Source organism: Nelumbo lutea, chromosome 7, assembly GCF_056320005.1.
Source record: "Nelumbo lutea isolate HS-2025 chromosome 7, American lotus-T2T, whole genome shotgun sequence".
Classification (NCBI taxonomy): Eukaryota; Viridiplantae; Streptophyta; class Magnoliopsida; order Proteales; family Nelumbonaceae; genus Nelumbo; species Nelumbo lutea.
This window is the reverse complement of record NC_142690.1, coordinates 46,834,904-46,852,300: the sequence shown is the minus strand read 5'-3', so window position 1 is coordinate 46,852,300 and position 17,397 is coordinate 46,834,904. Positions and strand designations below refer to the sequence as shown.

At 35.7% G+C, this 17,397-nt stretch overlaps 1 protein-coding gene and 1 pseudogene across 1 annotated transcript; both read right to left on the bottom strand.

Annotated features, from left to right (window-relative positions):
- LOC148846262 (putative disease resistance protein At1g50180) overlaps nt 1-5,070 on the bottom strand; it is a 29,413-nt pseudogene extending 24,343 nt beyond the window's left edge.
- Nucleotides 5,071-13,404: 8,334 nt separating this feature from the next.
- Nucleotides 13,405-15,832, bottom strand: LOC148846261 (uncharacterized). Its single transcript, XM_088955513.1, has 2 exons — nt 15,452-15,832; nt 13,405-15,263 (listed from the first exon to the last, which is right to left on the bottom strand). Exon 2 carries the CDS (start codon nt 15,167-15,169, stop codon nt 13,616-13,618), a length of 1,554 nt encoding a protein of 517 aa, XP_088811639.1. The 5' UTR covers nt 15,170-15,263; nt 15,452-15,832; the 3' UTR covers nt 13,405-13,615.
- Between the last annotated feature and the right edge of the window lie 1,565 nt (nt 15,833-17,397).

The following is a 17,397-nucleotide window of genomic DNA, read 5'->3' as shown; positions in this document are numbered from 1 at the left end:
CAGGGACTACTTAAAGGACAATGGGATAGTATCACAATTAGCTCCTCCTACTACACCACAACTTAACGGTGTTTCAGAGAGGAGGAATAGGACCTTATTGGATATGGTCTGATCACTTCTCATACACTCAGAGTTACCCACATCCTTTTGGGGTTACGCATTAGAGACAGTGATTTATGTGCTGAATCGGGTTCCAACCAAATCGGTTCCAAACACTCCATATGAACTTTGGACCGGAAAGAAACCAAGTGTCAGACACTTGAAGATTTGGGGTTGTCCAACACACGTTAAAAGAACGAGTGCAGACAAGTTGGAATCCAAGACCAGCCATTGTCTATTTGTAGGCTACCCAAAAGGCCCTATAGGTTACCTTTTCTATGACCCAAGTGAGCAGAAAGTGTTCTGCAGTCGAAATGCTCAGTCCTTGGAGACCGATTATATCCTGGACACCCATCGTCAGGAAATTGTTCTTGATGAGGAGAGTTCAGGAGCAATGGGAGATGTCCCACAAGTTCCAGGTAGTGACCAACCTAGAAGATCCACTCGGGTATCTAGGCCACCAGCCCGTTATGGTTATGACCAGGATAGTTACCTGGTGGAAACCTTGACTAGTGAGGAGGATCCCGTGACTTATGCGGAAGCTATGTTGAACATAGATTCCCAAAAGTGAGTGGAGGCCATGAGAGCAGAGATGGATTCAATGGAGACCAATGGAGTCTGGACTCTAGTAGATCCGCCCTCCGAGGTAAAAGCAATCGATTGCAAATGGATTTACTAGAGGAAGGAGGGCCCCGATGGTAAGGTTGAGACCTTCAAAGCTCGTCTGGTGGCAAAAGGGTACACTCAGAAAGAGGGCACCGATTATGAGGAAACCTTTTCGCCTGTGGCCATGCTTAAATCCATTAGGATCCTGCTAGCTGTAGCAGCATACCATGATTATGAGATTTGGCAAATGGATGTCAAAACTGCATTCTTAAATGGAGATCTTACTGAAGATATCTATATGCAGCAGCCGCAAGGCTTCATAGCTACGGGTCAGGAAAACATGGTATGTAAACTTAATAGATCCATTTATGGACTTAAGCAAGCTTCTAGAAGTTGGAACATCCGTTTTGACTCTGCCGTCAAATTGTTTGACTTCGAGCAGAATCCAGATGAACCTTGTGTTTACAGGAAGTACAGTGGAGATAAGGTTGCCTTGTTGGTTCTGTATGTAGATGACATTCTACTCATTGGGAATGATGTAGGAATGTTGACTACCGTGAAAGTATGGCTTTCACAGCAATTCTCCATGAAAGGTCTGGGAGAGGCCTCCTATATATTGGGTCTTCGACTCTATAGAGATAGATGAAAGCGGATAATAGGATTATCCCAATCTGCCTACATTGACAAAATAGTCAAAAGATATAGCATGAAAAACTCCAAGAAAGAAAATGTTCCTTTCAGGCATGGAGTCAGTCTCTCCAAGAAGATGTCTCCCAAGACTTCTGAAGAGATTGATGGCATGAAGGACGTTCCCTATGCCTCTACCGTAGGGAGCATCATGTATGCCATGCTGTGCACTCGCCCTGACATTGCTCAGGTAGTGAGTGTAGTAAGCAAATTTCAGGCCAACCCAGGGCAGGAGCATTGGACAGCTATGAAAAACATGCTTAAGTACCTTCGAAGGACAAAAGAGTTTTGTCTAGTATTCGATTATAGCTCACTACAGATCCAAGGGTATACAGATGTCGATTTCCAGTCGGATCTAGATGATAGAAAGTCTACATCTGGATATGTTTTCACGATAGGATCGTGTGCTGTTTGCTGGAAAAGTAGCAAACAGGGGTCCACTGCAGACTCCACGACCGAGGCCGAGTACATTGCCGCAAGTGAGGCTGCCAAAGAAACCGTGTGGATGAAGAAGTTTGTTCATGAGTTGGGAGTAGTTCCATCCAGCACATCCCCCATCCCATTGTTGCGTGACAACAATGGAGCTATTGCTCAGGCTATGGAGCCACAAGCCCACTCGAAGTCGAAGCACATCGAGAGGAAGCACCATGTACTGAGGGAGATTGTTGGTAGAGGGGACGTCTTGATTCAGAAGTAGCATCAGCGGAAAATGTAGCAAACCCATTGACAAAGCCACTATCACAGAAAGTGTTTGAGAAACACGTGGAAAGAATGGGACTCCGTCTATTACCTGATTGGACCTAAGTGCAAGTGGGAGCTGTTAAATAGTTTTGTATGCCCTTAGCTTCAATCAAAATGATGTACTTTATGAATTTATTGTAAATGAATAAAAGTGCATATTTGATTCATGTTCCCTTGGTATGTTTCTGTGTAATGCCCTTAAACTGGACACTTAATGAGACTTGTTTTAGTTTAGAATGTTCACAGCCAGTGGGTCGGTCTGGGGAGACCTATCCTGACAAGGCTGACACTGTGGTGCCACCAAGTCGGTTGGGGTGGCTTGTCTCAGCGACCAAGGTGAGACCCAAGGCACACACAGTGTGGGATTAATTGAATCTTTGAACTGAACCAAATTTTCAGTATTGCCCTAGACCTTGGAGATTGATGGGCAAAACTGGAAAGTTACACCCGACCCCTAGACTCGATTATGATACTGCACGAGGTGTCGGATTGGACTGTCTTTGATGTACCAATCAGTGAGATCCTTAGCGGGGGTCAAAACCTGGGTATGTTGGGACAGTCTGAGAATTCATCTGAGTGGGTGATCATAGTGACAGGATCAGCCCCTTTGTCGGACAAAGGTAATGATCGGGGATGCACTCTCACTGATGGAAACCAAGACTGCCGGAAGTCGATTTCAATCGTTGAGATTTGTTTTGCAAAATATATTTTATATGAGATATAAAAGTATATATATATATATATATATATATATATATTTTATGGTTTCGAAATGTTTGCAAAAGGTTTTAATTCCTGGGATCCATACTTGAGAGAGTGCAACACTGTTCCTTGCAGCCGAGGGAGAGGTCCTCTCTTGTCAGGCAGTGTATGATCATTATGGGCTGAGAGGTTAAGTGTAAGACCATTGAGGATAATACTTGATAGGCTAATCTTGCATCTGCCCACAATCCCTGGGTGTTACAAGGTGGCTTGGCCCAGGGACCACTTAGGGTAAGTGTTGGGCCCATAGAGCCCATCTGATGGGTTTCAGGGGGTGCACTGTCCATAACAGTGTATTCGGCCAGGCCTTGTAACAGAGGCTGGGCTGAACCCATGTGGCTGATGTGTAGATCAATGTTTGGGTCCCATGCCATACAAGGAAATCCAACTGGGCAGTAGTTCAGAAGGCTTAATGAATACATAACCCTAAATGGGCCTTAAGCCCATTTCGAACTGGGCTAATTTGATTAGTCTTTAAGGGGCGAATTTTGAGATAAGATCAGCTGATAGGATTGGGCCCACACCCTATCCACTCAGAGAGTTCAAGATCTAAATGAGATTTAGATTTGGAAACTTCCTAATTAGATTAGGAACTGGCTGATCTAATCTGCAGATAAGATAAGGATTATCCCTTATCTTAAAGGGACTTCTAATCCATATATGATTTGGGTTAACAACTCCTAATGGGATTTGGAGCTGATCCCTTTAAGTCTATAAAAGGAAGAGGGGGCGGCAGCCTTTAGACACAACATCCAACAGAGACAAGTCTAGTCTTCAGAGCTGAGATCACAGAGGAGAGAATTCTGCACCCTGCAAATTCTCTCTAGCTGCCTCCTTCCTGCAGCCGCCGCCTATAGCAGTTCGATCTCCATTACTTGGGAGAAATCAAGATTGGATCTTGATTCCAATCTTTTGGAGAAAAGGTTGATAGGAGTTGTATTCACAAGCCGTCCAGGTGATTCTTGGGAAGAATCAAATTCTTAGGAAGGACACTGTTGATTCTGCTCCACCTTACACTGTGCCATCTTCAGTGGGAGCAGATTTTAGTTTCTACCTTGGGCGTGAACACCTCCATTGAGAGATATTATTTCTCTGTATCAAGTATTATCTCTCTCTCTCCTCCTTTTGGTTCAGATCTGGTTCAGTTTATGGTTCAAGAATGATCCTTGAAAATATGATTTTCTAAATAGGGAATTCGGTTCCCAGTTGAAGGGAAAGAAAAAAAAAATTGAAATTCGCCCCCTTCATTCCACAATCTTGGGCATCCATATGATGGATTTCCTATCCCTTCAATTGATTCTCTGCTTTTCGCAAAAGAAGATCAATAATATCCTTGGCATCATAGGCTACGTCTTTGATTTGTCTCACCCATTCTTTTACTTTGGCGTTCTTCTTGGTACTTTATCTGCATACTTGAGAAAGGCTCTGATCAAGTTGAGTTGATCATGAAGCGACCCGGCCTGCTCACTCACTCTGAATAGGAGGTTAACTTAGTTGGACAATAGCGAACTCAATTTCTCTACGACAATCATAACGGCGGTGTCCGTCATTTTTTCTTTCTTCGCAGCAGGGAAGCGAGCTGGTAATGGGTTCTAAATGGGGATGCCTACAGTCTACATTCAATCCCTCATTGACTTTTTTTTTGTCTTAAAAGACTAAGGATCCGTTCGGTTTCCGATCAGAATCGGAATTGAAATCGGAATCACCTTTTGAAATTTCACATGGACTGCCAAAAACGACCGAAATGAACCAACCTTCAGTTCTGTGTTTTTAAAAAACCAAAGTTACCGGTTCGGTTTCGGTTAACTAATATAGAAAACGGCAATTAACCGAATTGACCAATATATATATTTCTATATATTTTATAAATATTTATAATTTTTTATTATATATTTTTATATATTTTATAATATATATTATAAAAATTAAAAAACTAAAAAACTAATGAATCGAACCGATGATTAACTGAACCGGTCAATCAACGAATCGACTGGCTTCGGTTCAGTTCCAAAAGAACCCCCACGGTTCTGTTAACTGAACTTACCTTAACCCAAGGCAGTTCTGATCTCGTTCCCTTTGATCAGTGATAACTATGTTATGTGGAGTCGAGCTATGTTCATGGATTGGGATCTGCTCCGGGCACCTCACACTGACCTCACAGGCACATCCCACCATGGGGGCACAAACAATAGATCTCCAAGATGGTTGAAAAATAAGACGAAGTGGAGATTAATGTCAAGATTGTGTCTTATTTTTTAACCATTGGATTATTCTGTTTTATGGATCCCATGTAGTAGTCTAGATTAGGGGTGCAAATATATCGGATCATGATCCAATATATATTATATAGTTATAAATATAAATATAAATATATAATACATATATGTGTTATTTATTTATTTATAAATATATTTTTATAAATTTGTTATATTATTTACTTTTATAAATATATATATATATATTGATAAAAATAATAAAAAGATACTTATATTTTTTATTTTATATTATTTAAATTAATATATTTTATTTTTCTTTTAATAATTTATTAATTTTTAAAGAATATAAATCGGATGGGATCTAATATAAATAGTGTCAGATTACATTCAAATCCGATCCGATCCATTTGTATCCTTTGTCCAGATTTGCAATTTTGGTAATCGAATTGGATAAATGTGACCGGACCCGATCCGAATCCAATCATCTTACAGTGCCTGTGGGGCCATCGACAAAAGAGAAAAAGGGAAGAGTGTACGATTTCTTTTTTCTGGGTGGGAGGATATCCATCCATCCTTGTCCATGGGCTAAGGTTAAGTATTATAATGATGTTGATGACCCAAATGTTTTAATTGCCTCTTCTCTAAGTCTCGAGCATCTTTCCATGGTGAAAGACATGGACATGGTCGCTGCATATAAACCCTTCAGCAATTCCGGATGTTAGCATCCAAAAGAATCCTTAATTAGAAACTTCATTCGACACGCATCTCCTGTCACTAGGCAACTTCTCATCACCAGGAAGTCTTGACTCTCGAAGCACCACCGACAGAAAACCTTTCCCTTTCAAGTATTGTATGATAGAAAACATGAGAGAAACAACAGAAAATTTTGAGAAAACTACTATGTGTCCCTTTGCGAGGGTACTGCCCTTTTTTGAGGTGGGTCCTACACATGCAGGAGTCAGGTGACTCAAATTAGCATTCACTCGATCAGTCATTTGAAGGGATATTTGCTTTAGCCTCTAACCAGCTTACCCCTCCCAAAGAAGCCCTAAACCAAGGTTCAAAGTATTGATATGATTGATAGTTCTATATATCAGATCTATCATATTGTATTTTTCGAGGTTCAATGCACTAAATCTGTATTTGGCATTCTTTAGTTTAAGCATTTATCTCCTTTTACAATTAAAATGCCCCCATCAACACTGAATTTTTAACTATAAAAATAAAAAATAAATCCTTAAAATAAGGAATGCCAAATGCAGTCTAAATAGACAGAGTTAAGACATCTAGCCACTTTTTCTGATACATAGGCCACTTTAGGGATTAATACCCCTCCTAGAGATGTCCTCATTCAGTTTTAAAGGTTTAATTATTTTTTTATCCATATGTTTTATTCATTTGAAATGTCTGATATGCAATTTTTTACATATTGAGTGTATCAATACTTTGGCATGCCTGAAAGTCAATTTCTTTTTTTGTCCATGGGACATATCAGTATCAATTTTTTGTGTATTGGGCACATTTGCCCTCAACAAAATTACTTGACAACTTTCCCTTTAACTTTTTGTTTCTCTTATTTTCTATCAAATCAACATGGCCTTTGGGATAAAGCAAAGTCATTACTCATTAAGTAAAAAGTTTCCTTTAAAACATGGTTTTTGAACTGCCATTGATTCGAACAGTCAGACCATTCGGCCCGGGAACTGCTCAGGAAATTGGTTCTATTTTACCCCAAATCTGGTTCCTGTCCAAAAGCTGTTGAATCGGACAAAGACATGTTGACCCGAGCGGTTGAACCATCGACTTGTCAACCCATTCAACAGTTTTTGGCCGTATTTATTTATTTTTTATTTTTGTTGTCAGAACAGGCCGTCCATTTAAATTAAACAGTCAAACTGTCAAGCCAAAAACCGGTGGCCAGAACAATTTCATTTCTGGGTCGTGTTTTAAAACCATGCTTTAAAACGTAGTTTTGCCTTTTATAAAAAGGGTTTAAGTAGATTTTAGTTCAATATAGAAATACAGAATAGGTAGGATGGCAATATAGTCCCACTTTAGCTTAAACTGTGTTAGTTTTCTAATTCAAATGAGAAGGTTAGCTATATCTTTTGATAACAAATCAAATTTAATTTATTAAGCAGTTAGATGGATGTTGGTCCAATTCTTTTGGATGGAGTGTGTTAAGTCACAAATAAACCTAATTATTCTACTAAATGAAATAAACACGGCCTGAATGCTTAAAAACTTCTGAGGTGCAGAGGTGGATAGTAGGTCCCAAAGAAAACATGTACACATATATACCACATGGCTAAATAAATTACAATTCAAAATTAAAATACACAGAGTGGTATCATCCCAATTTAAATGGGAATTGCAGCCTTATATCCTTGGCTTGCTAACTCAAGTAAAAAAGTCGGTTTAAATAATTAACTTTTCTAGATAAAGCAGTGTTTTTGGTTTTCCTCGGGGGTGGGTAAGTGATTCAATTGTCTGGGCCAAATGGTTTAACCCATGACATCTTAATTAAATAATAAAATTACAAAAATAGATAAAAATACAGAAAAGTCACAAAAAAAAAATTGTAGGAAATGATTATATCGACCATCTCTATAATATTATATACTAGTAGGAACCCGTGTGGTGCATGGGAAAATCTGAAAGATTTAATAATTTATTTTTTATTTAATGTTGATTTATAAAAAATAATTATTGTTAATTGAATATGAATAAATATTTTTTAATAAATTTAGTTTTATTAATAATTTATAGTAATTTTACTAATTTTTATTCTTTTATTATTTTTAAATGAAATTTTGATTAATTTTAAATAAATAAAAATAATTATAAAAGCTAACATTTTTACTAATTCCACTAATAATTAACAATTATATTGGAATGGCAACGAGCTGGGTTCAAGGTAGGGCACCCCATCCCATTCCTTGCCCTATAGTCAAAGACACACTACCCCATCCTCGCCCCGTCCCCAATGTTCCGCGGGTTCAGGGCAAGGTAATAACTCCTCAAAGTCGAGCGAGTTCAGGGCAAGGCACCCAACTCTTCATCAAGGATTGAGAATCCTCAAATATACCGACCCCGTCCGCAGTACTGGGTAGGTTCAAGTAGAGGTGTAAATTGGGTCTTACTAGGTCGGAAAGACATGACCTGCATGTGGCCCACACAAAGTGCAAGTCGTGCCATGCTGGCCCATGAGGCATCCTGAGCCGTGCCTCCCTCCTCTAGGATAATTTGGGGGTTGGTTCAGCATGCCCCATGGCTCGAGCCCGCATGGGCACGTGCCGTGCCATGGGTCAGGCTGGTCTGTGAGTCGGGGGCCTTGGGCCAGGCCCTGCTACACACCAAGCCAAGCTCAAGGCAAGGCACCCACTTCCCATCCAAGGTTTTAAAAATCAAACAGGATAGGAAACCATTGGGTTAAGCAGTTTGATTGTTCGGTCTGAATGGATGACCCACTCTAACAAAAAAAAAATAAAAAATTAGAAAAACAAAAAATGGCCAAAAAACTATTGTCCGAGTTGACGGTTCGACTGCCCAGGTCAGTGATTCGCTAACAAACTAAACAGTTTTTGGACAAAAAGTGGTTTTGAGGTGAAATGATATCCGGTTCCCAATTTTTTTGGTCTAACCTTCTGGTTTGATCCAATTTTGCAAACACTGTTCCCATCAGCCCAATATTCAACTTGATGATAGAAATGATCAAAAGAATATATATTGACTATCAACCACATGGTAAATTTCTAAAAGTACACTAAATTGTCTTTAATATTCAAAAATGTAATTTTATGAAAATTTTGGAAAACTTATTGTACTTGTGTAATTTTGAAAATCTATTCAAATTTATTTAAATTTTTATTAAATAATTTATTTTCTTTTCAAATGGTTTATGTACAGAATTATACTAATTTGTCTTATAATTTCTAATATAAACTAACCAATAATTTCCTTTTTCCAATATTATACTAATTTATCTTAATAATTTATGTAATTATTTGTTTAAATTATAGTTTTTCATTTCCCACAGTCATTTATCTTTAATAATTTTCAATAATTTGCAATGAAAAGTACATAATTTTTCAATGGTTTTTCAAAATCTAGAAAATGTAATAAATTTTCCTAAAATTTCCAAATAGTCTAATAAATTTTAATAATTATTTAATGCATTTTAAATAAACTTTCAAATACTTTATATTTTTTAATTTCAAAAATGTTGTTTTACGAAAATGTAGTTTTACTGAAATTTTTGAAAAATTTATTACATTTGTGTAACTATAGGGATTTATTGAATTTTTGTAAATTGTTATTAAATATATTTTTTATTTGGTAGTTTACTAACAAAGTTATACCAATTTATCTTTTATTTTTCAATATAAATTAATTAATAATTTCATTTTCTAACATTATAAGATTGTGTTCCCCCATTTGTATTTGGTTATTAATTATAAAAATAACAATAATTAAAATATTATACTTTTTGATAATTGTTATATATAATTCTCAATTTTATAGAAATTAGTTTTCAATTTCTATAAAATTTTGTTAATGAGTTAATTAATAACAATATTTATTATTTTTTGTAATTTACTAATTGTATTTATTAATTTTTGATAATAACACTATTTAATACTCATTGAATATGTGTGGGATTATATATTAACCATATTTAACTATTTATTAATTAATATGAATATTTTAAATGATGTTGAGTGGAGGGGGATGCATTTTAGGAATTGATTAGGGAGTGGGGCAACATGATACTTTCCTATTGGTTTAAATGAGATACCTTAGGAGAGAAATTATAGGAATATTTTTAGATAGTTGGGTGACATGACTTAATGAGACTAGTGGGAAGGGGAGAGGAAAGAAAGTCAAAGAGAATGCAAAGTGGGGATAATGGAGCAAGGAGAGGTATGGTGACGGGGAGTCATGCTTTGTTAAGTGAAAGTTAACTCTAGAATTAAGATTTGATAAAAATAGAAATTAAATTTTTTTATATGAGTAAAAAATTTTCAAATCATCTGTCCTAATAGTATTTTTAGAAACTTTTTTCAATTGAGGATTTGTTTTAAGGAATACAACTTTATAATATAAAATATGTAGAAAATGTTTATATTTTAAACCATAATTATGACATAAATATTTAAATTCTTGTTTTAATTTCTTGCTATAGAAAATTTAATATATATATATATATAATACAATTTCTAATTTTACAAACATGATAAGAAATAATATTTAAAGAATTTTGAATACATAAATTTAAGATGTGAGATGCACATCTAATATGAAATAATTTACCATTTAAATGTGATTTTAATTGAGATTTTAAAATGTTTTTTACTAAATCATTATTACTGACATTATAAAAACTAATAGAAAAAAGTTTTTTATCAATTCTATAAGCATGTAAAGTATTTAAAATTCTTGTAGCAATAGTTGGGCTAGTATGTGGTCATTCAAGCCTAGTAAAACTTAAAATTCATTTTTGTAAAATCCAGCTTTATATACATATATATAATACAATTTCTAATTTTACAAACATGATAAGAAATAATATTTAAAGAATTTTGAATACATAAATTTAAGATGTGAGATGCACATCTAATATGAAATAATTTACCATTTAAATGTGAATTTATTTGAGATTTTAAAATATTTTTTACTAAATCATTATTACTAACATTATAAAAACTAATAGAAAAAAGCTTTTTATCAATTCTATAAGCATGTAAAGTATTTAAAATACTTGTAGCAATAGTTGGGCTAGTATGTGGTCATTCAAGCCTAGTAAAACTTAAAATTCGTTTTTGTAAAATCCAGTTTTCATCAACTAAATGACCAATAACACAAATATAACTTATATTAAAATTAGAGGTTCAAATATCAGAAGCAATTGCAACTCTAGAATTAAGATTTGATAAAAATATAAATTAAATTTTTTTATATGAGTAAAAATTTTTCAAAGCATCTGTCCTAATAGTATTTTTAGAAACTTTTTTCAATTGAGGATTTATAGAATTACGTAAAATATTTTCAAGGTTACTATCCTTAGCTAATAAAAATGGTTGTTCAGCATGTACAATATATTTTGCCAACTCTTGCCTCATTTTTTCTTGTGATTATTTAAAAATACCAAAACCCCCTGCCCAATTTGTTTTTGTGATTTTTCTTTCCCTTTTTTTTTCTTGTTTCTCATGGGTGAGCAAATGTCTACCCAAGTAACTAATACCACCCTTGCTAAAGTAACTAAAGTTACTCCTACATTTTAGGCAATAATCCTTTTTCCCTTTGCCTCAACCTTCTCTATTTTAAATATTTTCCAAAGCAAGCTAGTCAACTTAGTGCCCTTCTTTTTGTTTCACCCAGTAGTAATACTAAGGGTGGGAGCTCCGACAATGTCAGTAGCATCCATATCAATGATAACACTATCATGTTACAACTGAACATCGTCAAAATTGAACATGTTAGGGAATTGATTTCGGGAGAAAGCCAACCATTTTTTTAATTCTAAAAATATAAAAATTAATTTAATTGCACTTACTTGGATTGTCGGTTCAGAATCTCAACTTGATTTCAACGGTTGAAGCCTCCAAGCCTTCCAAATTTCTAATTTGAGATACTTGAGCATTCTTCTTGTTAAAATTTGAAAAAAAGTCAAGACTGAGAATTAAAGAGTAGAGAGAGGGTATTGAGAGTGTATGAGAGCTTGAGAGAGTGTGAGACGAGAATTGCTGAATTGATGTGATAAGATTGGTGGAGGATATGGCTATTTATAGGAATTTAAAATAATTCAATTGCTCAAAATACCCTAAAAATGAACCGTTTTTTAGTTGTTGGGAGGGTTATTTTGGTCATTATAAAGTCATTTATCACTTGACCCAAAATGCCCCCCAAACTAGTTGTTATATAGTTGTTGGGGTGAATTTTTGTCATTTTCTCCCCCCTATATAATTGTTTATAGTGGGCTATTGCGCTTGGGCCACTACGGACCGTGTTGTATCATATCGTGCCAGCCTATGGACCTAAAACCCCCATCCCAACACATCCCACATGATCAGCTAGTCCAAAATTGTGCTGGGTCGTGGGTGGCACGACCCGGTTTACACCTCTAACAATTAGAGGGGGACCAAATTCAAAAATAGGGATATTCTAGTCAATAATAGGATTTAAAAAAAAATAATACCTTAAATATAAGACTTAATGGGATTCAATGAATGTTAATGGGATATAATACTTTATCTATAAGACTTAATGAGAGGGATTTGAATGAGGAGAGAAGTAGTTTCTGAAATTACATTTCTATCCTTACAACTAGAGAGGGATCAAATTCAAAAAATAGGGCAGTTTAGTCAAATAAAAGTTCCACATTATCATTCGCACCTTTAATAGTAGTATAGATATAGATATATAGGATATTAATTCTCATTCTTTCATTAAATCTTATATTAATTAACCGTATCAATGAAAGATTATAGAAAAATAAGTTACAAAAATAATGGGTTTTATTTTGAATAGAAATAAAATACAAATTTAAAACTAACTCAAAAATGGAATTGTGTTTTTGGTGGCAAGTTAACAATTCAACTTTTGGGTCAAATGTGTCAACCATCGATGTCATAATAAATAATAATAATAATAACAATAATAATTAAAAAAGACAAAAACACACAAAAGTATAAAAATACAAAAAAAAAATTGTAAAAAAAATTTGGACACATCTCTAATATTATATATTCATCACGTTAATTAAACAAAAATAAATGTAACAGATAAGAATAATTTTTATATACATAGAAATATAGACAAGTTGTAGAAAATTTTGAAAACATATTATTTGTTGTCATTATCATCATCAAAACATATACACTTACTAGTCCTAAAACCGTTTCAAGATTTACCACACAAATAGTGGGTCACAAACAAAATACAGCTAGTTTCCTCTTAGTATGGATCATTAACCATGTTATATATGAATATTTTCTGCAGATACTTAAGTGTATTACTTAGTTTTTCTTCATTTGTTCCATACTGCATTGCTGCCTTCTTTGCCACATCTTTGTGGGAAGATTCGTCTTTGGTGTACTAGGACCTTCTTTGGGGATGTTTCCATTTCTAATAGTTGATTATTAAGAATAGGGCATGAAGTTCCTGCTATAATTATTTTAACAAAACTCACTTGGGGGTTAAGGAAAAGGAGAATAATATTTAATTTCTCTTCTTTCTAATAGATCTACATGTGCTTTCTCTCTTGTCTACACACCAACAGGAATACAGGATATACAACCAATGTATACATATTACAAAATGTTTTCATACATATTACAATATTTTTAACGTTTACCTATAATCAATTATCTCTGATAACTACAACAAAATTTCTCTCTTATCTGCATTTATTCAACAGCCTGTGCCTCACGCCCTCACCCAATCCCTGCCTAGCAACCCCGAACAGAAATTCCAATGTAACAACCATTGACTAATTGAGTAATTCACTCTGCCTTCTGGGTCTTCCTCTCCTCCTCTTCACGATCATAGATTAAACGCTCAACTGGGTCCTGAAGTACTGCATATGCATTTCCAACCATTTTAAAAAGGATGTTAGCATCCTTATCAATCTCCTTGGCAATTTCTTTCCACAGCCCATCATCTCCAATTCCACTTCTAGCAAATAACTGGCCTGCCTTGTCTGGGTGATGCCTAAGAGATGCTTTATGGTAGGCATTCTTTATGTCCATTGCTGTTGCAGATTTTCTGACCCCTAAAATGAGGTACATATCCAAGGGTATATTTTTCTTTTCTTCTTCTTCTAGTTTGGTAAGTTGCAGACAAGCTTCACTTATTTTAGTCGAATTACTTGTTGATCTGTCACTAGAATGAGTGGCTTTATCTTCTGATTGCTTTTGGAGTAGAGATATATATCTCTGAAGATCACTGATTGCTTGCCCATAATTTCTAATCATCTCATGTATGCTAGCTCTTCTATAGATTGTCTTTGGGTAATCTCCATCAAGAGCCATTGCTAGGCTGCAATCTGCTATGGCCTCTGTAATCTCCCCCTGAGCTTTGTATGCAGCGGCCCGGTTGCAAATACAGATTGCTGCGAAAGGACGTGAGATGTCGTTCCCCGATATAGCAGAAGTGTAATGCCTAACTGCATCTGAATACCTTCCTGATTTAAATGCCTCATTTCCTGCAGCCTTGTGCCTTAGTAGTTCACGCACAATCACACACTTTTCAGTAATAAAACCTGCTTGTTCGTGCTTCTGAAGTAAATTAAGAGCTTCCTCAAGCTTTCCTAAATAAAAGTATGACTTGGAGATTAGGCGCCACCTCCACAGCCTCGCAGGAGAGATGGTTGAGCTGTTTATGTCACCAGAGGCTACTGGGTTAGAATTTTTCTCTGCTGAATCAAGAGTCTGCTCACACAGTTGAATAACACCTTCATACTTTTGCATCCTCAATAGAGCCTTTGCTTTCATTTCAATTAATTTATCCGAGTGACAACTTATGGAAAGACCCTGGGAGATTAGTTCTAGTGCCCTTTCTGCATCCAATGATGTTTTCTGTTGCAAAAGTTCAGTAGTTTGATCCATATAATCAGCCACTTGTACAGCTTTCTGCAGACCATCAGAAGCCTCTCTCACAAGTTTTCTGTCTGGGGTCATACCAGGGCCTGACTGCAACTTCAATTTCATGAAATATTTTGTTGCATCTTCAACTTCTCCCAACTCAAGATAACATTTTGCTGCTCTGAGTTGAACCTTGAGATATTCAGGATCTATTGCAATAGCTGCCATACAGTCCACAAGTGCCTCTCTCATCCTTCCAAGAGACATCCTTGTTGCAGCACGGTTGCTATAACATAGCATCAAAGCCTCAAGGCATGCCATGGACTTCTCATTTGGAGAAACACAATTCACCCCTTCTGTGTAGCAATCCTCTGCTTCTCTTAGATTATCCTTTTCATAAGCTTGATTTCCTTTAAGTCTCCATTCTTCACATGATCTAAGAGTTTTCTCTGGTTCCTTATCCACTCCAGACATGTTCTGCTCTTTGTTTTGGCAAGTGGTTTAATCTCCCTTCCCAAAGTACTTAAAGAAAATGAACCATCACTTAAGGAGAAGAAAAAGAAAAGAACTGCAGAGAAGGAGAAGCCATGTGAATAGTTGGAAAAGAAAATGAAAGTTCATTATCCTTTTTAATTGAAAAGGGAACTCCACATCCAAGTCTATTACAGAGTTCCCATTCAACACCACTCTATCCTTCATCTTATGGAACTCTAATTAATCTGAAGAAATCATTTTATGAGGAAAAGAAATACTTACTGTGAAAGACTCAAGTCCCAGCAGTCTGCAACTAGACAACCTTGCCCCCTTATTATCTTGCCACCCAAATTAACAATATGCATTCAACAGAAGGTGCTCAGGAATTATGAGTCATAGAAAATGTTGATGATTCAATTAATGAACAAACTGGGAGTATAGATTTTGGGATAGTAATCTGAGACTACAAAGGTTGTTTTTGTGAAGAAGTGAGCCAAAATGTAATACAAGCAGCTTATCAATCAGTAGGACATGGAGGACATGGATTTATCATACAGAGATAGAATCATGGGTGGAGCATTGCCTGCGCTCTGAAATTCTTGAGCTCTCCCCTTATCTCCTACCAGGAACAAAAACATATACACCACTGAAGAATAATTATTAGAAGCTGCAAGGAAGGGGATCAAAATAATTAAGGCCCCATGCAGACTTGGTCTACCAGCTTCCATGAGTTGACTCAATTCTTATGAACTCTAAGCCTTTTTTTATTCATCTTCTCTTCCCTACACTCACCAAAACCAACAAAACTTAATGAAATCATCTATCACTTAGATATTCACTATGGCTAATATGGAGAATCTGATAAGCTTTCCCTTTCTTGTGAAAGTTCTTAAGAACTTTCCCTTCTCTCTTGTTTTCAATCAAACCAAACCAAAGACAGCCTAAATTAATGTTTATGCCCCTCATTCTGAACTGTCCTGTCCCTTCTATAGCCCGTTGTCTTGACTCTTGAGGGTCCAATTGAAGGAAATAAGCAATTCAGGAGGCCCACTAGCATTGACGGGTGCAGGCGTGAACCTGTTGATTGGTTACCCACCTGATTGTTCACCATTTTTGTGATGCCGGTTGATGGGTTATAACTTTTTTTCGGTATCATGCCTTTCCTGCATCAAAACCTAACCCTAAAATTTTATATATAATGAGATTATATTTAAAAAAGAAAAAAAAAACTGTTCTTTGCAAATGAGAAAAACATTTTGCTCGTTAGGCTCAGTTTGGAAGGAGTACAAATACAAATATGTAGAGTGCAAAACGTTGTATTTTGTATGTATTTGCACTGTGCATATTTGTATTTGTACTCCTTCCAAACGGAGCCTTACAAAAGGATGCAAGCGTACTTGTAAGCACCCTCCAGATGGACATATGCACCCAATATTGAAATAAAGCTGGAATTTTGTTTTTCATTTTTTTCCTTTGTTTTTTCACAATGACGTGTGAAATGGCTTAGTTGTTTATAAGTAAAGTGCTTGGAAGGACACAAGCATCTTTCCTTGAATGAGCCAAGAAAAACTCTCTGCTTTCAACTTCGCTTCTTCAAATAAAAAATAATGGGTAAATTGCTAAAACCTCTCTTAAAGATTTTGACCATTGAACTTCCCCTGCAATTTGGTAATTGTAATCATCTCCCATGAATTTTATAACACAGTTGCAAATAGAACCCTATGTTAAGATGGAAATGTCCAAATTCCTGATTTCTATAAAATAAACAATATAAACTTTATGAACTGTAAAAATGAGAATTTAAAGTTGCAGTTTCACATTTAAGTGATTAATACGAATAAATTTAAAAATGAATCAATTTCAGACAAAAGATTGAAAAGATTTAGGATAGATTGATATGAAGGAAAAATTAGTAAAATAAACATTTTGGTCAAAAACAATTGCATGGGTGATTTATACATTTTTGTGCCTCTTATTAGAGGATTCTAACGGGGAGATCTACTTGCAATTGTGTTAGAAAGTACATGAGAGATGATTGCTGTTGATGCTCGGATTAGTCGAGGGCAACAAAGTAAATTCATTCCCAAGCTTCGAAGGAAGGCCAAAGGCTTTGAGGGTACAGAGGAGACAAGCCGAGGCCGAGGGCTAGAGGCCGAGGCAGATTGTTCCTTCGGATACTGTAGAAGCTGAGGGCTAATACTGAGAAGGGCGTCCAAAGGGGGACGAGA